The sequence below is a fragment of the Oncorhynchus masou genome, chromosome 27 (assembly GCF_036934945.1).
Source record: "Oncorhynchus masou masou isolate Uvic2021 chromosome 27, UVic_Omas_1.1, whole genome shotgun sequence".
Lineage (NCBI taxonomy): Eukaryota > Metazoa > Chordata > Actinopteri > Salmoniformes > Salmonidae > Oncorhynchus > Oncorhynchus masou.
In genome coordinates this window covers 18,796,907-18,819,906 of record NC_088238.1, presented here as the reverse complement: position 1 = coordinate 18,819,906, position 23,000 = coordinate 18,796,907, and the positions used below count along the sequence as shown (strand labels likewise).

Sequence of the window (23,000 nt, the reverse complement as noted above, 5' to 3'; positions counted from 1 at the left end):
CCCTCACACCCATAAGAAGCAAGCATGCCCCCCCCGAGGACCAACCGTCTCCAAGTCATTTTGATGTGGTGGGCTAAATAATGGTAAAATCCTAAATCCCACAGTTCGGGTCACGTATGACAGACTAGCACTGCCTGTCGCTTCAGGTGACAAATGACAAGTGTCGCACTTGAATGGATGGGTGTGGAGAGACACATGTTTGACGAGTCATTTACCTAAATTCTGCTGCCAGTGGGTATATCAACGGTTGTTTGCCCCCATGCCGCATCCAAGTGATGTCCATACATATATAGGCAACAAAACCTCCTTCACATCAGCCACTGTAACGCCTTTGCAAAAACTAATAGTAAGCGACGTCTATATCAGCCTATGACTCAATGTTAATACTATAGTAGCTAGGCTAAATTCCCTGTAGCATAACAAGTCATGTATGTATTACAAGTGTGAGAAAAGTATCTCCCACCATAGCAACATATCTACAGTAGTCTGCAAATTATTACTACATAGAACTAAGCAAGCTACCTAATAGATGTAATGTAATCAGCAACTATTTATGCGCTTCTCCTTGTCCGACACACAGTAAAACAACTGTTATAACAACGCAAGATGATGGCGTTGGCCTATAAGAGAACACTGTAGCCACTCGTCCCAATTCCTTTTGTGTTTTTTTTGTTTGTTGACAAGTTCATGTAGACCTGTTGTTTCTGATTAGTTGACTTGGCAAGAGAGAGAGGAGAGACTTGGTAACATTTACATTCAATAGGTCCTTCAGCGCTCAATAACATTTTTGAGGAGCGTCACGACTTCTGCCGAATTCGGTTCCTCTCCTTGTTCGGTGGTGTTCAGCGGTCGACATCACCGGTTTTCTCGCCATCGCTGATCCATTTTTCATTTCCATTTGTTTTGTCTTGTCTTGTTTTCCAACACACCTGGTTTTCATTCCCTCATTAGGTGTTGTATTTACCCTCTGTTCCCCCCATGTCTTTGTGTGGTATTGTTTGTTTGAAAGTGCTTGTGCACATGTTGACTGGTGCATGTTGGTTTTTGTACCCAAGTTGTTATTTTCTTGATGCCGTTGGTTTTGGTATGAAACTCAGGACTCCTCTTTAAATCGGGGTATTCCTTCAAAGCTCAGTTGTCCTGAGTCTGCACTACTCTGCCAGGATCTAGGATCAAGAGAGACACTCAAGTGTTTTAGTACTAATCATGGCCTCTAAACCTTCAAGCTGCATACTGGACCCTATTCCAACTAAACTACTGAAAGAGCAGCTTCCAGTGCTTGGCCCTCCTATGTTGAACATAATAAACGGCTCTCTATCCACCGGATGTGTACCAAACTCACTAAAAGTGGCAGTAATAAAGCATCTCTTGAAAAAGCCAAACCGTGACCCAGAAAATATAAAAAACTATTGGCCTATATCGGATCTTCCATTCCTCTCAACATTTTTAGAAAAGGCTGTTGCGCAGCAACTCACTGCCTTCCTGAAGACAAACAATGTATACGAAATGCTTCAGTCTGGTTTTAGACCCCACCATAGCACTGAGACTGCACTTGTGAAGGTGGTAAATTACCTTTTAATGGCATCAGACCGAGGCTCTGCATCTGTCCTCGTGCTCCTAGACTTTAGTGCTGCTTTTGATACCATCGACACCACATTCTTTTGGAGCGATTGGAAACCCAAATTGGTCTACACGGACAAGTTCTGGCCTGGTTTAGATCTTATCTGTCGGAAAGATATCAGTTTGTCTCTGTGAATGGTTTGTCCTCTGACAAATCAACTGTAAATTTCGGTGTTCCTCAAGGTTCCGTTTTAGGACCACTATTGTTTTCACTATATATTTTACCTCTTGGGGATGTCATTCGAAAACAAAATGTTAACTTTCACTGCTATGCGGATGACACACAGCTGTACATTTCAACGAAACATGATGAAGCCCCAAAATTGCCCTCGTGTGTGTGTTTCAGTCATAAGGAAGTGGATGGCTGCAAACTTTCTACTTTTAAACTCAGACAAAACAGAGATGCTTGTTCTAGGTCCCAAGAAACAAAGAGATCTTCTGTTGAATCTGACAGTTTATCTTTATGGTTGTAGTCGTCTCAAATACAACTGTGAAGGACCTCGGTGTTACTTTGGACCCTGATCTCTCTTTTGACAAACATATCAAAACTGTTAAGGACAGCCTTTTTTCAATCTACGTAACATTGCAAAAATCAGAAACTTTCTGTCCAAAAATGATGCAGAAAAATGTATCCATGCTTTTGTTACTTCTAGGTTAGACTACTGCAATGCTCTACTTTCTGGCTACCCGGATAAAGCACTAAATAAACTTCATTTAGTGGTAAATACGGCTGCTAGAATCCTGACTAGAACCCCAAAATTGATCATATTACTCCAGTGCTAGCCTCCCTACACTGGCTTCCTGTCATTGCAAGGGCTGATTTCAAGGTTTTACTGCTAACCTACAAAGCATTACATGGGCTTCCTCCTACCTATCTCTCTGATTTGGTCCTGCCGTACATACCTAAACGTACATACCTAAACGTACGTTTATCTGTCGGGGGCTAGGGTCACAAGATGCAGGCCTCCTAATTGTCCCTAGAATTTCTAAGCAAACAGCTGGAGGCAGGGCTTTCTCCTATAGAGCTTGATTTTTATTGAATGGTCTGCCTACCCAGGTGAGAGACGCAAACTCAGTATCAACCTTTAAGTCTTTACTGAAGACTCATCTCTTCAGTGGGTCATATGATTGAGTGTAGTCTGGCCCAGGAGTGTGAAGGTGAACGGAAAGGCTCTCGAGCAACGAACCGCCCTTGCTGTCTCTGCCTGGCCGGTTCCCCTCTTTCCACTGGGATTCTCTGCCTCTAACCATATGACAGGGGCTGAGTCACTGTCACTGGTGCTCTTTCATGCCGTCCCTAGGACGGGTGCGCCTCTGGTTGAAGATATCCCTCTAGTGGTGTGGGGGCTGTGCTTTGACAAAGTGGGTAGGGTTATATCCTTCCTGTTTGGCCCTGTCCGGGGGTATCATCGGATGGGGCCACAGTGTCTCCTGATCCCGGCTGAGACCTCTATTATTTATGCTGCAGTAGTTTATGTGTCGGGGGGCTAGGGTCAGTTTGTTATATCTGGAGTACTTCTCATGTCTTATCCGGTGTCCTGTGTGAATTTAAGTATGCTCTCTCTAATTCTCTCTTCCTTTCTCTCTCTTGGAGGACCTGAGTCCTAGGACCATGCCTCAGGACCACCTGGCATGATGACTCCTTGCTGTCCCCAGTCCACCTGGCCATGCTGCTGCTCCAGTGTCAACTGTTCAGCCTGCGGCTATGGAATCCTGACCTGTTTACCGGACGTGCTATCTGTCCCAGACCTATTATTTGACCATGCTGGTCATTTATGAACATTTGAACATCTTGGCCATGTTCTGTTATAATCTCCACCCGGCACAGCCAGAAGAGGACTGGCCACCCCTCATAGCCTGGTTCCTCTCTAGGTTTCTTCCTAGGTTTTGGCCTTTTTCCTAGCCAACGTGCTTCAACACCTGCATTGCTTGCTTTTTGGGGTTTTAGGCTGGGTTTCTGTACAGCACTTTGAGATATCAGCTGATGTACAAAGGGCTATATAAATAAATTTGATTTGGCTCCAATTAAGCGCTGTCCAAAGGGTATGGCACGACGTTCCAAAATGGAGAGATAGCCTTCCTTCTTCAAGATCCCTTTACCCTGTACAAATCTCCCATTTTACCACCACCAAAGCACCCCCAGACCATCACATTGCCTCCACCATGCTTGACAGATGGCGCCAAGCACTCCTCCAGCATCTTTTCTTTTTTCTGCATCTCACGAATGTTCTTCTTTGTGATCCGAACACCTCAAACTTAGATTTGTCTGTCCATAACACTTTTTTCCAATCTTCCTCTGTCCAGTGTCTGTGTTCTTTTGCCCATCTTATTCTTTTATTTTTACTGGCCAGTCTGAGATATGGCTTTTTCTTTGCAACTCTGCCTAGAAGGCTAGCATCCCAGAGTCGCCTCTTTACTGTTGATGTTGAGGCTGGTTTTGCGGGTACTATTTAATGAAGCTGCCAGTTGAGGACTTGTGAGGCATCTGTTTCTCAAACTAGACACTCTAATGTACTTGTCCTCTTGCTCAGTTGTGCACCGGGGCTTCCCACTCCTCTTTCTTTTCTGGTTAGCGCCAGTTTGCGCTGCTCTGTGAAGGGAGTAGTACACAGCGTTGTATGAGATCTTCAGTTTCTTGGCAATTTATCGCATGGAATAGCCTTCATTTCTCAGAATAAGAATAGACTGACGAGTTTCAGACGAAAGTCTAAAGATGGACAGTTTTATTGCTTCTTTAATCAGAACAACAGTTTTCAGCTGTGCTAACATAATTTAAAAAGGGTTTTCTAATGATCAATTAGGCTTTTAAAATTATAAACGTGTATTAGCTAATGTGCCATTGGAACACAGGAGTGATGGTTGCTGATAATGGGCATCTGTACACCTATGTAGATATTCCATAACAAATCTGCCGTTTCCAGCTACAATAGTCATTTACAACATTAACAATGTCTACACTGTATTTCTGATCAATTTGATGTTATTTTAATGGACTTAAAAAAAAAACATCTTTCAAAAACAAGGACATTTCTAAATGACCCCAAACCTTTGAACAGTAATGTATATATATATATATATATATATATATATATATTTACATGTAATTATTTTAAGAATGTTACTAATAACAGCAGATTAAACACATTTTGGCCAAGGGATCTGTGGATTAAGTTCAGAGGGGACAATACATGTAGGCCTAATATTATTGACCTACAATTCAGGTTGGTAGCCCTGTCCTGCAGTCAAATGACTACTGGCCTCATGGGTGCAATGATATTCATATTTTTCATAAATAAACCTCTTTTCTCTAAACAACTGGTTTTGTTATATTTCAGTCTTCTGTGATGTATATGAAGTGTAATATCGGGATGCAAACACAAAATGCAATAGATTTCAACAATATATCTGACATGGTACAGGTGTCTCCTTTTTTAAAGCCCATAACCATGTGTGAGGTGTATACTTTGGTTTCAAAGTAGATTTGTTTAAGACTGCCAAGAAACACTCTGTGACCCTGATTTAACCCACCGAGTAAAAGGTTAACCCTGGGCAACATGGGCATGGGAGGCTCACAGGGATATTGGTATCCACAGTACTCCACCAATTATCAATTATTTATTTTTTACATAAATGCACTGCAATTTTTAACTATTTTTTTATTTAACCTTTATTTAAATTGGCAAGTCAGATAAGAACAAATTCTTATTTACAATGACGGCCTACACCGGCCAAACCCGTGCGACGATGGGCTAATTGTGCGCCGCCCAATGGGACTCCCAATCACGGCCGGTTGTGATACAGCCTGGATTCGATCCACGGTGTCTGTAGTGAAGCCTTAAGCACTAAGATGCAATGCCTTAGACCGCTGCGCTACTCGGGAAAAACTGTACAATGTGTGTAGAATTGCAGGATATTAGCTTTCAAGTTGAAACAACAAACAATCTCTCTGCCCCATGATAAAATGCATAGAACTGCAGGAAATTAGCTAGAAAACTGCTAAATGTTCTCTCCGATGCCAGTAGGTGGACCTTTAAAATGTTCCATCACAAGGCCTGAGACCTGGTTCGTCCGACCATGTACAACACTGGAGTTGTGTTCTGATTATCAGGGGGGTCCCTTACAAATTTGCTGTCACAAAAGGGTTCCACGGCCCCCAAAAATTTGAGAACCCGTTATGCCGAGATGCAGGCTGAACAGATATCAACATTATTTTGTCCCCATGTCAATAGATTTTGTAAACACAGAGGTTGATTAGGGGGATAGCGATAATGGACTGGAGACTGGCCTGTAGGACTTACATCATGTGGAACCTAAGTCACAGCCTTGCTGGCATGAACAACATGTTTTTGAGTGGGTGTATGATGGGGTGTTATTCTATGTATGTTGTGTCAATTGATAGTATGTATTTATGTGGAATCAGCATCACTCTTTAATTGTCCAAGTCAAATTTACCCTCTGGGACAATGAAGTATATCAACTCAAATTATATGCAAGATGAGAGAGTAACTTACATCTTAGATGCAAGGGCATAGTACAAAATGATGTGGCTAGTAGCCTGGCATAAAAGCATCGCATTTCAGTCAACAGTAGCATTGTCTAATAGCCCCAGTGGCTAAAAAGGCCAACCTAAGGACTATAGTGATTCTGAATGATGTAAAGGCCTACATCATTACAGAAGTTGGTCGATACGAAACTGATACATAAACTGAGAATAGTTAGACATCTACTTTGTCATGTTTTCTCATCATTTAGCATTTTCAGTTAATTTGCATGATTCTGTTTCCTGTGTGATCTGTGATGGAAAACACCTGTAGCCTATACTATACCCTAGTTTATGCTGTGTGATCAATGAAGCAGGCTACTCATGTTACTGTATATTTGAAAGCAAATCTATGTAAGGATATGGCATCCGGCTTGGTTTCTCCTGCATCCTCATTCATTCATACAAAAAAAGGGAGTGGTCAAAAGACAAGCAATAGTGTCTATTCATTTTATTGACAATATCCTATAAAAGTGTTTATTCTTTACAACTTTGTTTGTGACACAATATTACAGTGCATGATGAAGAGTCAATTAGTGCATAATGTAGCCCTTTTTCTTTCACACATGATGTGATCTTCAATATACAACAAATAGCCTACATGATATAGGCAATGCCGTGTATACAGATTAGTACATTTTTGTCATTTAGCAGACGCTCCCATCCAGAGCGATTTAGCGTTTGCTAAATTAAGTAACTTGCTCAAGTGCACAGACAGATTTTTCCCCTAGTCAGCTCGGGGATTCAAACCTGCGATCTTTCAGTTACTGCCCCAACGCTCTACCTGCTGCCCTACCAAGTATTAGTGTAGTATAGAGTGGATATAACTACATAGTAATAGCTGTCAATATGACCTAATACTTTAGTAATAGCCTACTATAAACATCAACTAGGGTGTTCTTAAAATGTGCAAAACAAATTAAACAACTCATCAAATCCGTAGTGACCTGTATAAATCAAACCCCACCGTGCACAGACTTCAGTTCGACGTCTAGTTCTAAATTGCACAATTCAACAAAAAATATCACCATATCATTGGATTCAGGTGAAAAAAGAGACAGAGTGCCCGCCCATACGTTAATGACTTTTTACAGATCCAATCCACGCTCATTCAACGTCATCACATAGATTTTTCGGGGGTTGAAATGACGTGAAACCAGCGCTGATTCAGCCAGTTTCTGCCCAATGGAAGTGGGACACCAACTAGTGAAACTGAAAGGGAACCATGATGAAAGGCTCAATAATGTTTTGTAAAAATCAGTGTACACATTGTACAGTGCAAGCAGTCATTTACAAACGAAAACATAACATAAACCAAGCCTGTTCGTGTTAATTCCACTCCAAATGACGTCCTCATCATGATCCAATGCGTTTGATACTCCCTGAACCTCTCGAATGGGTTGAAGACATCCGTATGTCAGTACTGCTGACATTCTGTAAATAATCTGCAGGATCCGCGTCTTGGACATACATGAGACCACCAAATAAATCCACCATTCCCATCAGCGCGGCGAGGACAGTGAACGCTGTCCCGATAAAAAACATCTTCAAGACGTCTGTCATCGTAGCTTCTCCAGTGAAATGGGCGTGGTCTTGTGTTGAACAACCGCAGCGTCACCTTCACAAACCAAAATGATATTAATTACTTGTGTTTTGTTGTTTGTACTCTTTACCATGTAATTTCCTAAACGTATAATAAATTACTATTACATAACCGGGAACGCAACCACACATTAACCGCGTGGTGGGAAAGTAGACTACAAAACGGAACGCTGCCAGAAACTGTTGAGTACTTACAATATGCCTGCCGATTATAAACTTCAACTTGTGCAGAGTAGTAGAACTCCCGACCCAAGATTGGCGTGGAAGACAGACGTTCCTTGCTAATTACGACACGGGATTTAGATATTCCTCAAGTTTTCTTTAAAACGTTTTCTTTAAAACAGTCGAGGGAAACAAGTTAGCCCTCTCTTAAGGCAATGTCGCAATGTCATGATGAATCACAGCGCTCTCTTGCTTCAAGGCTTGTGAGTACTGACATCATCAAATAGTTTGGAATTTCCAATTCTCTTTACATAAGGCCTGCTAATGATTTAATGTTAGTCTCTTTCACAGATAACTCACGCGAGATGGCAGAAAAGGCTCCTGAAGTCTGATTGGACTTGGTTGGCTCAAACAATGAGTCAGTATTGTATTGTTGTAGGCCTATTGTGGCCTGTCTCCTGCTATTTGCGGTCAGTCAGTCATACACTCTTATGTTTCTCCAAGGACTTGACATTGACCACAGGAAGCAAATGGATGGAAATTCACTGAGCTGCTAAAGGCACTCTGTGTAAAAGTTAACAAAGGATGGGACTTACTGGTTAAATAAAGGTTAAATAAACAAATAATACTCTGAATAATAGCATATCAATTATATGACTTGGCTTTTTTAAGGTCCCTCTTCAGGTCCATTTTTAAATTGGTGACATTGTTTTGTTTCTGGTTGTTTCAAGGTTGTTTCCATGTAATTTAAACAACAAAACATTTAAATTGCTGATGTTGAATCAATGTTTTCCCTTTTTTCAACCTGTCCAATGACATGGTGACATTTTTTGTTGATTTCAAGTTGAATTCACAACTCAACCAAGTGTAAATAAAAACTAGATGTTGAAATGACGTGCCCCTGTCTATCCGTAACAAAAAATGAATACAAATTGTGCTGTCTGGTTTGCTTAATATAAGGAATTAGACTTTAGACTTTCATGTAGTATTTTACTGGGTTACTTTCATTTTTACTTGAGTCATTTCCTATTAAGGAATCTTTAATTTGATACCTTAATACCTTGATTTGTCCACATCACCAACAAATTAACAAGCACACCAAGACAGTCGTGAAGAGGGCATGACAAAACCTATTCCCCCTCAGGAGACTGAAAAGATTTAGCATGGGTCCTCAGATCCTCTAAAGGTTCTACAGCTGCACCATCGAGAGCATCCTGACTGGTTGCATCACTGCCTGCTATAGCAACTGTACGGCCCAGTACATCACTGAGGCAAAGCTTCCTGCCATCCAGGACATCTATACCAGGCGGTGTCAGAGGAAGGCCCTAAAAATTGTCAAAGACCCCAGCCACCCTAGTCATAGAATGTTCTCTCTGCTACCGGTACCGGAGAGCCAAGTCTAGGTCCAAGAGACTTCTAAATAGCTTCTACCCCTAATCCATAAGCCTGCTGAACATCTAATCAAATGGCTACCCAGACTATTTGCATTGTCGCCCCCCCCTTTTTTTACACCTCTGCTACTCTGTTGTTATCATCTATGTAAATACCCAATGATTAGTAGCTTGTCCTTAGAAGGAATGTGTGGAGGAAATCACAGGGGAAATTGCATTAAATGTCCATGACCACTAGATGGCGATAATTAACAGTAGAACACCAGGGCACCAACCTGGGCCCGTTTTATAAGCGTCTCAGTGTATTAGGGAAAGGGGAATACCTAGTCAGCTGTACAACTGAACGCATTCAACCGAAGTGTGTATTCTGCATTTAACCCAACCCCTCTGAATGAGAGAGGTTCGGGGTCTTCCTTAATCGACATCCATAGGAGTGCTGGTGTAGGATCAGGTTCCCCTATCCATGTAAACTTATTCATTGTGATCTAAAAGTCTAAACTGATCCTAAATCAGCACTCCTACTCTGAGACACTTGAAACAGGGGGCTCTTATACACCTACCTGTGCCATCTGGTAGAGTGTCAAGATGTGAAATGCAGTGCAACATCAGACCAGGGTCTATATTTAACAATGCCTCAGAGTACAACTTTTGTCTTTCAGATCACAGTGGATCAGTTTATTATGGACAGGGGTAGAGGACCTGCTCCTAGATCCACACTCCAGCTCTGAGACTCTTGATAAATACTGGCACAGGGGTGTCAAAGTCATTTGACTCAGATTACTATATTTCTGTTCCAGCTCATGCCATTAGGGGAATAAAGATGCACATTGGGGTAAAACGATGACAACCTAATGGCTGTCCGGTACAAAATAACCCACTGTAACACAATATACATTAACGCAGTAACTCAATGAAAAATAAAATCCCCAACAACACATTTTAAATACTGTATTCAACGAGGCTCTATTGCAGGGGAGGTTGGTGAGAGGAACGGGCTGGAATGGAATAAATGGAATGGAGTCAAACTTGTGGTTTCCATATATTTGATGATTTTGATACTGTTCCATTTATTCTATTCCAGCCATTACAATGAGCCCATCCTCCTATATCTGACCCTAGAGAGCCTTTTTATTTCTCTATTTGGTTAGGTCAGGGTGTGATGTGGGGTGGGCATTCTATGTTTCTTTATTTCTATGTTTTGGCCAGGTATGGTTCTCAATCAGCTACAGCTGTCTATCATTGTCTGATTGGGAATCATACTTAGGTAGCCCTTTTCCCCTCCTTTCAGTGTGGGTAGTTAACTTTGTTTGAGGCACTTAGCACTGTTGAGCGGCATGGTCTTGTTGGCGACAGTTATCTTAAATAAAAATACATGTACGCTCACCACACTGCACCTTGGTCCTCTTCTTCAGACACCCGTGACACCAGCCTCCTCTGGTGGAGAGATGATGGCCACAAGATGGTGGAACATATTCAATGCCCAACATTAGCCAAACCATGGTCAAAGCCGCAAACATGAGGATAAAGCAGTGAGTGTTTGGATAAAATGTTTGCGTCTCATAGCGATCCAGCGTACCAGTACTTGCATTGAGTTTAAAATTGGAGGGCTGCACCTCTGTACTTTTGCTACGCAACGTCATTTTGCTTATCTACTTGTAGTTCTTGCATTGCATGCATATGTAAATTAGGCTTTGAGAGATGTGAAGGCCAACAGATAGGATTATGTCTAGAATAAAAGAGCAGAAAGTGAATTTGACAAAGTAGCCTAGTGTTGGCCTAGGGAGTGTTATGTGAAGAGAGAGCACTGTTCTATCAAAGTGGCTGAATGTGACATGAGTTAGGCAGGGGGACTCTGTATTCAGGTCATCTGATGGAGGATGTCCTCAGTCGACACACACACACACACACACAGGGCTCTGTTGTCGGGCTCGGTCATCGCTGGGTTGAGGAGTCTCGTGCCCGACGTTTGTCTTAGTTCTGCTGAATGAGTGTCCACACAAAGACTGGTCTCATACATTGAGTATGCAAAACATTAAGAACACTCGCTCTTTCCATGAAATAGACTGACCAGGTGAATCCAGGTGAAAGCTATGATCCCTTATTGATGTCACTATACTACTTCAATCAGTGTAGATGAATGGGAGAAGACAGGTCAAATCAAACAAATTAAGCCTTGAGACAATTGAGACATGTATTGTGTGTGTGTGCCATTCAGAGGGTGAATGGGCAAGACAAAAGATTGTAGTGCCTTTAAACGGGGTATGGAAGTAGGTGCCAGGTGGACCGGTTTGTGTCACGAACTGCAATGCTGCTGGGTTTTTCACACTCAACAGTTTCCTGTGTGTATCAAGAATGGTCCATCACCCAAAGGACACCCAGCCAACTTGACACAACTGTGGGAAGCATTTGAGTCAACATGGGCCAGCATCCCTGTGGAACGCTTTCCACACCTTGTAGAGTCCATGCCTGGATGAGCTGAGGCTGTTCTGAGGACAAAAGGGATGGTGCAACTCAATATTAGGAAGGTGTTCTTAATGTTTGGTATACTCAGTGTAGAGTGGACGTAACAGTAAATATAAATCAAGGGCACTCAAATTAGTATGATATGTTACGTTTGGTATGGTTACATAAGACAGAAGGTTAATAACCTTTTACTGCAGTGGTTATGGGCTTAAGAAAAAGAAGACACCTGTACCATGTCAGATATAGAGTTGACATTTTGAGTTTGCATCCCAATATTACACTTTATATACATCACCGTCACACCTATTCCCGCTAATCCCCTCTGACGTTCGACGGCGCCGGTTTACTACCCACCGGTCCTGGCAACCATCACTACGCACCCCTGTGCTTCATCATGAGGCACACCTGGACTCCATTACCTCACTTATTACCTCCCCTTTATCTGGCACTCCATTAGGTTCTTTCCCCAGGCAGTATTGTTTCTGTGTTTCATGTCAATAAACTATTCCTATGTTGTATAGTTATTTGTTATATTAAACTTACCACCTGCACCTGCTTCTCGACTCCCAGCGTCTGTTTCTGCAGCATTAGTGGATTCCGGTGCCGTGTTGAACGTTACTGACCAGACTCTTGCCTCCTCTCTTAACATCACCTCATACCTGCTCTCCTCTCCTTTCCATGTTCAAGCCCTCGATAATCGGCCATTAGGTCCCGGGACCATCACACACATCACCGAACCACTCACCCTCACTGTGGAGTCCAACCATCAGGAGAACATTCCCTTCACCACCAGCTCACAAGATCCTCCTCGGCCTCCCTTGGCTTCAAAGCCATAACCCCACCATCTCATGGTCGAGGATGTGGACTGGGCACCCGAATGCCGAATGGCCGGCTTTCCCATCCCCTTTGGTTCCACGTCGGTTGAGAGTCCTGTGGTTGCCCTTCAGCCCAACATCCCGAAGGTATACCAGGACCTGGGGAAGGTATTTCCCTAAATCTGCTCCACCTGTCTCCCTCCTCATCGCCCCTGGGACTTTGCCATCAACCTGCTTGCAGGCTCTGTGCCCCCACCCAGACGCATCTACCCTCTGTTGGTGGCTGAAACCAAGGCTATGGAGGAGTACATCCATGAGGTGCTCCAACAAGGTTTCATCCACACGTCCACTTCTGCAGGCTTCTTCTTTATGGCCAAGAAGGTTGGAGGGTTACCCCTGTGTATTGATTACAAGAGGACTCAATGACATCACCACCAAGTACCATTACGCTCTCCCGTCGGTGCCATCGAACAGCTCTGTGTGGCCTGGTTCTTTACCAAATTGGACCTGTGGAGTGCATACAATCTCATCCGCATCCGGGAGGGGGATGAATGGAAGACAGCTTTTAGCACGATGTCTGGTCACTACGAGTACTTGGTGATGCCATTTGGCATGAAACACCACCTTTCCACATATTGCACATGAGACCCATTATCATAATGGTAATCCAGTGAATGCATGGGGGGGGGGGGTAAACAACACAGAGGGGCACATCTGAACTTGTGGATACACATATCACATAGATAGCAGTGTGTGATTTCCACAAAAGTTTAGAGTAACAAGCGTGCTGATCTCACGCTAGGCTTCGGCTCCAGTGTTAACCTAGCTGTGAAAAGAGGGTTCCATGGAGTGGTTGACTGCATGGACAAGGATGGGGCGTTGCTATGCTCTCCACGGGCAGCATAAGAGGATTTTCCGTCCTCGAGTCTGAGCAACTGTCACAAACACTGAGTCACCTGTTCCTGATCCCTTTCAGACACCAGGTCTGGAGTGGGAGAAAGGGGTGATGGGGAGATACCTCTTTCTCAGTGGTACCTATTTCTTTCCCTTTCTCTTTCTCAGCCTCTTCCTCTGACATTGTTTTTTTTAATGAAGAGAAGAGCCCATTTAAGAGATATTTTCCCCATTGCAACTTTCTGTCGACATATACAGTGCATTCAGAAAGTATTAAGACCCCTAGAATTTTTCCACATTACAGCCTTATTTTAAATGGATAAAATCATTTTATCCCCTCATCAATCTACACACAATACCCCATAATGTCAAAGCAAAAACAGGTTTTAGAAATGTTTGTAAATTTATAAAGAATAAAAAAAACAGAAATACCTTATTTACATAAGTTTTCATACCCTTTGCTATAAGACTCAATATTGAGCTCAGGTGCATAATTTTTCCATTGATAATCCTTGAGATGTTTCCACAACTTGATTGGAGTCCACCTGTGGTATATTAAATTGATTGGACATGATCTGGACAGGCACACACCTGTATATATAAGGTCTCACAGTTGACAGGGCATATCAGAGCAAATACCAAGCCATGAAATTGAAGGAATTGTCCGCAGAGCTCCGAGACAGGATTGTGTCAAGGCACAGATCTGGGGAAGGATACCAAAAAATGTCTGCAGAATTGAAAGTCCCCAAGAACACAGTGGCCTTCGTCCTTCTTAAATGGGAGAAGTTTGGAACCACCAAGACTCTTCCTTGAGCTGGCCAACTGGCCAAACTGACCAATTGGGGGAGTAGTGCCTTTGTCAGGGAGGTGACCAAGAACCCGATGGTCACTCTGACAGAGCTCCAGAGTTCCTCTGTGGAGATAGGAGAACCTTCCAGAAAGACAACCATCTCTGCAGCACTCCACCAATCAGGCCTTTGTGGACGGAAGCCACTCCTCAGTAAAAGGCACATGGAGTTTGCCAAAAGACACCTAAAGACTCTCAGACCATGAGAAACAAGATTATCTGGTCTGAAGAAATCAAGATTGAACTCTTTGGCCTGAATGCCAGTCTTCGCGTCTGGAGGAAACCTGGCACCATCCCTACAGTGAAGCACGGTGGTGGCAGCATCATGCTGTGCAGATGTTTTTTAGCGGGAAGGACTGGGTGACTAGTCAGGATCGAGGGAAAAATTAATGCAAAGTACAGAGATCCTTGATGAAAACCTGCTCCAGACCGCTCAGGACCTCAGACTGAGGCGAAGGTTTACCTTCCAACAGGACAATGACCCTAAGCACATAGCCAAGACAACACAGGAGTAGCTTCGGGACAACTCTCTGAATGTCCTTGAGTGGCCCAGCCAGAGCCCGGACTTGAACCCGATGTAACATCTCTGGAGAGACCTGAAAAAAGCTGTGCAGCGACACTCCCCATCCAACCTGACAGATCTTGAGAGGATCTGCAGAGAAGAATGGGAGAAACTCCCTAAACACAGGTGTGCTTAGCTTCTAGCGTCATACCCAAGAAGCCTCGAGTTTGCTTCAACAAAGTACTGAGTAAAGAGTCTGAATACTTATGTAAATATGATCATTCCATTTCTATTAGCAAACATTTCTAAAATGCTGTTTTTGCTTTGCAATTATGGGGTATTGTGTGTAGTTTGATGAGGGGGAGAAATGTGAACCCATTTCAGAACAAGGCTGTAACGTAACAAAATGTGGAAAAAGTCAAAGGGTCTGAATACTTTTTGAATACACGGTATAGGCCTACTATACAGTATTCATTATGTGGGGCCCATGCCGGAATTGAACCCACTACCTTGGTTGTTGCTATAGATAGCTCCATGCTCCAGTCAAATGAGCCTTTAATATTCTATTTTGTAAGCTTGTAAAACACTGTCTGGAAGATGTTAAGAGTGCATGCCTCAAACTGTCCTATATAAAGGTACACACTGTTTTTGGGAGCAGAATGGTTTGTACTCTGCATATACTGTAGATTGTACTGAACATTTGAGGCGTATTTCAGGGGCTATGTAAGAAGCTGACCCCCTTGTGTTAGCTACACTCTCTCCTGTGGTGCAGTATGAGCACTGTTTGTACCTCCCTGAACCTGCCTGTGCCCAAGGCAAGCCAGGCATCCTCCTCAAGGCCATACTTTGGTACTATTTCAAGCAGTTTGTGGAATTATTTTAAATTACTGTGGGTTTGTCCCACGGCCACACACACACACAGAGACACACACGCACATTGGCGACAGTGCTAGTCTATTTGGAGTGTGTTTAAGTGCCCTCTCTGCCTCCTGTATGTATCTCCAGCCCACTGTATTCTAATTCCCCAATCCTCTTTGTGACAGCGACGTGTGCCACTGACAGAAAACAGGGTTAAGCTGTACGCAGAGAGATTCATAGAGCAGCACTCGACTGGACAAAAACACACTGAGTATCCCATTCTGCTTCTCCTCTATCCCTGCAGGCATTCTCTTTCTTTCTTTCTTTCTTTCTTTCTTTCTTTCTTTCTATCCACCTCTCCCTCCCTCTATTAGTCTGGACCCTTTCTCTCTACCATCTCACTCCTCCCATTCCCACCACAATCTCCCTTCAGGTCAGTGAGCATTAGTTCTCCCACAGGGGCAAGGGGAACGTTGGGACGGCAACGACTCCACGACGACAAGCCTCTCCGGCATCATTTCCACAACGACGCCATCTCGGCAGGAGCATTACCACGGTGACACCCTCTCCTGACACGCCTAGCGGACACTGTGGGTTGGTTAGCAGGTGCACCCTGCGCAGAGACGGTGGGGGGAGGGACATAACTATCTTCTTTCTGTCTCTCTCTCTCATATCTCTTTGAGTATTTTTGTATCTGACCTGGGATTCGACAACAAAGTTGACGATAAAGACAACACTGGAGCTATGAGACCAAGATAAGAATGTGTTGAACCAGAGAACGTGTTGTGTCTCTCACAAGTAGCTCTGTTTTTCCAACTCAGGTCCTCAGCGACTTTGACTCGTCTGGTTGGTTGGCTGAGATCGTTCTAATTTGTTCTGTTCTGTGGGAATTGTTTTGAGCTGGTCCAGTCCCTACGTGACTTGAGTCCACTTGAGGGACGTCACCGACAGAAGGGTCAGAGGGCGACGGTGAGGTCACCGACCAGACTGAGAGACTGGAGCAAGAGAGCTTGGCAATTGGACCCAACATGGAGGGGTACGGCTACGAACACTTTGGGGTGGATGGAGAGCGGAACAGCCACCAGATGGACTACCGGAGGATCGTAGGGGACACAGAGCTACCCCGTCCCAGCTCCAACCCCTCACCCCAAGATGCGGAGCACCTTTTCCGCCTCAGCCCCCATGGGCATGGGCATGGGCATGAGACGGCTGCCCAGCGATACAGCGCCACCCGCATCCAGGCTGGCTTTGGCCCTGAGAGGTGAGTCGGGCGAAGCAAGATTATGGTTAAAGCTGTACTAGAGTACTACTTAGTGAAATAAACTGGCATCCATTTGAAAAGAACAACATATTAGTGAAGGGCCTGGCAAAGAAGATTTTTAGATACTTGCTGAAATGTAGAATAGTTTACTAGCGTAGCAACTCTGGAGCTGATTCATGTTGAAATCCAACCTGAGTTGGAGTTGCACCACAGGGGGTTGGTGGCACCTAATTGGGGAGGACGGGCTCATGGTATTGGCTTGAGCCAACGGTATCAAATATATCAAACACATGGTTTTAATGTGTTTAATGCCATTCCATTTACTCCCTTCCAGCCATTATTATGAGCTGTCCTGCCCTCAGCAGCTTCCTGTGAGTTTCACCCCATTTTGCCCTCAGAACAGTCTCAATTGGTCGGGGCATGGACAAGGTGTCGAAAGCGTTCCAAAGGGAAGCTGGCCCATGTTGACTCCAATGCTTCCCACAGTCAAGTTGGTTGGATGTCCTTTGTGTGGTGGAACATTCTTGATACACACAGGAAACTGTTGAGCATGAAAAACCCAGCAGCGTTGCACTTCTTGAGACACTCAAACCGGTGGCCTCGCACCAATAGCATACCCTGTTCAAAGGTACTTAAATATTTAGTCTTGCCCATTCACCCTCTGAATGGCACACACACACAATCAATGTCTCAATGCTTAGAAATCCTTCTTTAACCTGTCTTCTCCCCTTCACCTACACTGATTGAAGTGGATGTAATAAGTGACATCAATAAGGGATCATAGCTTTCACCTGGATTCACCTGGTCAGCCCGTCGTGGAAAGAGCAGGTATTTCAAATTTGTTGTACACTCAGTGTATATTTGACTAGTGAGCATTCAAGCTGTAGCATTAATTCCTCCCACTTGTTTTGACTACTTTTCATTACTCTGCTTTCACCATGGTTACAATATGTAAATACAGCCCATTGAGTAGTATCAGTTTACACTGCCACATAGCCCTGTGTTTAGCCTGGCTTGTCAATAACCTTGAAGTTAAATCTCCTTGTTAGCCCATAATGAAGCTCTAGGACGCCTATGTCTTATATGGTTTATGGTGAGTCATTCTGAGGGTGGCCCCTAAACACATTGAAAAGCTATGATTCAGTGGCGTACTCTGATGCCAAAACAACAGAAACTGCCTCAAGGCTATTTTTGGAGTGGCAGGTCCCCCTTATGCCTTGCAGCTAGGGCAGCAGGTGGAGAGCTTAATGGGATCGGGTTTGAATCAATGCTTGAAATAGCCACCGGTGTGCATAGAGGAATCTCTTAGCCATATTGTGGGTGACCCACATTTAAAGCAATGAACTCATGCACAGACACAGTACCCGCCAGATCACCTTGGTACTTGTCGAGGCTGGGAAGGCCCTCTGTGCTTTGCTTAGTACTGGAGGAGGGGCTCCTGGAATAGTGCCACACAAGGAGTAGGCCAAGGGACAATATACATTGGGGCAAAAAAGTATTTAGTCAGCCACCAATTGTGCAAGTTCTCCCACTTAAAAAGATGAGAGAGGCCTGTAATTGTCATCATAGGTACACTTCAACTATGACAGACAAAATAGGAAAAAAATCCAGAAAATCACATTGTAGGATTTTTAATGAATTTATGAGCAAATTATGGTGGAAAATAAGTATTTGGTCAATAACAAAAGTTTATCTCAATACTTTGTTATATACCCTTTGTTGGCAATGACAGAGGTCAAACGTTTTCTGTAAGTCTTCACAAGGTTTTCACACACTGTTGCTGGTATTTTGGCCCATTCCTCCATGCAGATCTCCTCAAAAACAGTGATGTTTTGGGGCTGTTCACGGACTTTCAACTCCCTCCAAAGATTTTCTATGGGGTTGAGATCTGGAGACTGGCTAGGCCACTCCAGGACCTTGAAATGCTTATTACGAATCCAGTCCTTCGTTGCCCGGGTGGTGTGTTTGGGATCATTGTCATGCTGAAAGACCCAGCCATGTTTCATCTTCAATGCCCTTGCTGATGGAAGGTTTTCACTCAAAATCTCATGATACATGGCCCCATTCATTCTTTCCTTTACACGGATCAGTCGTCCTGGTCCCTTTGCAGAAAAACAGCCCTAAAACATGATGTTTCCACCCCCATGCTTCACAGTTGGTATGGTGTTCTTTGGATGTAACTCAGCATTCTTTGTCCTCCAAACATGACGAGTTGAGTTTTTACCAAAAAGTTATATTTTGGTTTCATCTGACCATATGACATTCTCCCAATCTTCTTCTGGATCATGCTCTCTAGCAAACCTCAGACGGGTCTGGACATGTACTGGCTTAAGCAGGGGGACACGTCTGGAACTGCAGAATTTGAGTCCCTGGCGGCATAGTGTGTTACAGATGGTAGGCTTTGTTACTTTGGTCCCAGCTCTCTGCAGGTCATTCACTAGCATCCACCCCCATGTGGTTCTGGGATTTTTGCTCACCGTGATCATTTTGACCCCACGGGGTGAGATCTTGCGTGGAGCCCCAGATCGAGGGAGATTATCAGTAGTCTTGTATGTCTTCCATTTCCTAATAATTGCTCCCAGAGTTGATTTCTTCAAACCAAGCTGCTTACCTATTGCAGATTCCGTCTTCCCAGTCTGGTGCAGGTCTACAATTTTGTTTCTGGTGTCCTTTGACAGCTCTTTGGTCTTGGCCATAGTGGAGTTTGGAGTGTGACTGTTTGAGGTTGTGGACAGGTGTCTTTTATACTGATAACAAGTTCAAACAGGTGCCATTAATACAGGTAATGAGTGGAGGACAGAGGAGCCTCTTAAAGAAGTTACAGGTCTGTAAGAGCCAGAAATCTTGCTTGTTTATAGGTGACCAAATACTTATTTTCCAACATAATTTGCAAATAAATTCATTAAAAATCCTACAATGTGATTTTCTGGATTTTTTTTTTTTCTCATTTTGTCTGTCATAGTTGAAGTGTACCTATGATGAACATTACAGGCCTCTCTCAACTTTTTAAGTGGGAGAACTTGCACAATTGGTGGCTGACTAAATACTTTTTTGCCCCACTGTACATCCATTCCCATGATAAATGTACTTGGGGCGAATTCTGTTTTAATGCAGGGTGGATCACTAGTCACCATTACAAATGCATTTGGTTTTATTTGCTCTGAATATCTGTGTGTTGGTTGAGTGCACACAGCTACAGCAGTCCCACACAATTTCATGCACAGGATCAAGAGTGCATGGGTTAGAATTCTCCACTCTCCAGGAAACGATGGTGAGAAGGAAGAACAATTGCGACATTGCTTGCGTGGTGGTAGGTTGCAATTGTCTGTCAGTGAACAGCCACTGATGGTATTGACAGCAATGTGCTGTCCATCCTTCTTTTACAAAAGTGTGTGCTTGTGAGGGAGGTCTACTTCATCTGCCTGTGTATGTCTGTGTACGTGTGTGTGTGTGCTCCTCTTCCCAACCCTGAACCATCACAGACATGGGGGAGTGTGGAACTGTTCGGTATGCAATGCTTGTGGATTCACAGGTCAACATACAGTACAATAGGCCAAGCCTAAATAATTCAGTCTGATTCTCCCAAATCCGTCAGCTTGAATGCCAATGGTCTATTGACTTTTGTGCTTTTATTATCTGAATGGTCTCGACAGATGATAAAGGACGGGGCCATTCTCTCTTTCTGTTTTAAACAGTCTGCCCTGTATTTGAAAGTGAAAGTCATAGGCCATGATATGTAAGATAAGAAGGAGAAAATGAGGTCAAATTCCGTCAATGTGTAGCCTCATCTACTGTAAATGTGTCAAATGTGATCTATGCTATTTAAGGAGGTATGTAGGCAGGCTATCTCTACTGGTCAGTTGAGGTCAATCTAGACTAGAAAATGCCACTGTCATCTGCATAATTGGTTACTAGTAACTGGTTGCATGTGACTTGTAAATCTGACAGTGGTGCTGTTCAGTTAATACCTCCAAACGTTGCACCTCACTGAACCATATGAGAATAGTTGATTTGTGGGTTTTGTCAAAATACAAAAGTCACTTTAGACTGATAAGTAGATAAGCATTATAAAAGTTGATTTCTACACATTTGAACGATTTAAGATTCTTGTTGATCCTAATAATAGAAGCCCAAGGCCTAATATTCCAAAAACGGATGGTAGGAGAGCCTGCTGTTTATGTGGTTATATGTGGGTTATAAAATTATAATATGTGGACATTGGCACTGCCAGACTATAGTGCCAATTTCCCTGTAGCCTAAATGCATGATTTTCTCCTCCAAAAGATGTATGGTCTGCACTCTGCAGTGCAGATAATAGGTATATTACATAAATTACAAGGACATAATCTCACTAACCTGTAAAGTCTGTGATTGAGTTGAGACGTTTACCCTCATGTTTCCGAATTCAATGAGTGCCCCACGTGGGAGGAGAGGGGATGTGACGCATCCATTTTCGACGCTTCAGCGAACATAGTCTTCTTCATAACGCGAATACAGTGTAGCAGCGACAGGCAATCAAATTTGGACCAGCCTCGCATCATCACTTGAGTTTGTAGTAGGGGAATTAATTGTGGGTTGGTTACCTCCACAATAGAGAAAGCACACATTGTTTCCGCTCATTTTGGACTTGCTAGCTAGCTACAGCTGGAAAGTTCTCATTTCCGAACACCTTCAACGTGGTCAGCTTCAAGAGGTAGAAAACGGGCTGGAATTATTTTTTTTTGTGTTACATTTTCTTAACGTAACTAACATTAGGTAACTGTAAGTAAGACTAATAACGTGGTGAGGTGGCTAATTGCATCGAATACAGAGCATCTTCAGTAATGAGTTGAAACATGTTAGTTAGCTTGCTAGCCGGCTACCGCTAGCTGACACATGCTCCTGCTGAATAACGCACTGATCATTTTGACCTGCGTGGCAAGAAAATAGATGGCTAATTTATAGTGCAGCTTTGGTGATAAAATACATTGCAAACGATATGCTAAAGACATCATATGATGGATGGAAATCTATAAATACTTAGGCTGTGGACAGTTGGCTAGATGAGTCATTAATCGTTAATATAGCCATGTTTTATTCTCCCCGCATGTATTTTGGGCTCAAGGCATTGTAACCATTGTTAGGTACTCAGCTATACAGTAGCCGGTTAACGTTAGTAAGTCAAATCAAATCAACTTTTATTTGTCACATACACATGGTTAGCAGATGTTAATGCGAGTGTAGCGAAATGCTTGTGCTTCTAGTTCCGACAATGCAGTAATAACCAACAAGTAATCTAACTAACAATTCCTAAACTATTGTCTTATACACAGTGTAAGGGGATAAAGAATATGTACATAAGGATATATGAATGAGTGATGGTACAGAGCAGCATAGGCAAGATACAGTAGATGGTATCGAGTACAGTATATACATATGAGATGAGTATGTAAACAAAGTGGCATAGTTAAAGTGGCTAGTGATACATGTATTACATAAGGATGCAGTCGATGATATAGAGTACAGTATATACGTATGCATATGAGATGAATAACATTATATAACATTATATAAGTAGCGTTGTTTAAAGTGGCTAGTGATATATTTATATCATTTCCCATCAATTCCCATTATTAAAGTGGCTGGAGTTGAGTCAGTGTCAGTGTGTTGGCAGCAGCCACTCAATGTTAGTGGTGGCTGTTTAACAGTCTGATGGCCTTGAGATAGAAGCTGTTTTTCAGTCTCTCGGTCCCAGCTTTGATGCACCTGTACTAACCTCGCCTTCTGGATGATAGCGGGGTGAACAGGCAGTGGCTCGGGTGGTTGATGTCCTTGATGATCTTTATGGCCTTCCTGTAACATCGGGTGGTGTAGGTGTCCTGGAGGGCAGGTAGTTTGCCCCCGGTGATACATTGTGCAGACCTCACTACCCTCTGGAGAGCCTTACGGCTGAGGGCGGAGCAGTTGCCGTACCAGGCGGTGATACAGCCCGCCAGGATGCTCTCGATTGTGCATCTGTAGAAGTTTGTGAGTGCTTTTGGTGACAAGCCAAATTTTTTCAGCCTC

General features: G+C 43.3%; 1 protein-coding gene and 1 long non-coding RNA gene across 2 annotated transcripts in view; one reads left to right on the top strand and one right to left on the bottom strand.

Annotated features, from left to right (window-relative positions):
• Positions 1–6,600: 6,600 nt before the first annotated feature.
• Positions 6,601–8,271, bottom strand: LOC135515704 (uncharacterized). The gene is made up of 2 exons (XR_010451844.1): positions 7,958–8,271; positions 6,601–7,778 (listed from the first exon to the last, which is right to left on the bottom strand). It is a non-coding gene; the product is annotated as an uncharacterized LOC135515704 (long non-coding RNA).
• An 8,387-nt stretch (positions 8,272–16,658) lies between these two features.
• LOC135515403 (inosine-5'-monophosphate dehydrogenase 1b-like) overlaps positions 16,659–23,000 on the top strand; it is a 29,596-nt gene continuing 23,254 nt past the window's right edge. Inside the window, exon 1 of the mRNA XM_064939079.1 lies at positions 16,659–16,955. Coding sequence (XP_064795151.1) covers positions 16,723–16,955 — 233 coding nt within the window. The 5' untranslated portion in view covers positions 16,659–16,722. The remainder of the gene's footprint in view (positions 16,956–23,000) is intronic.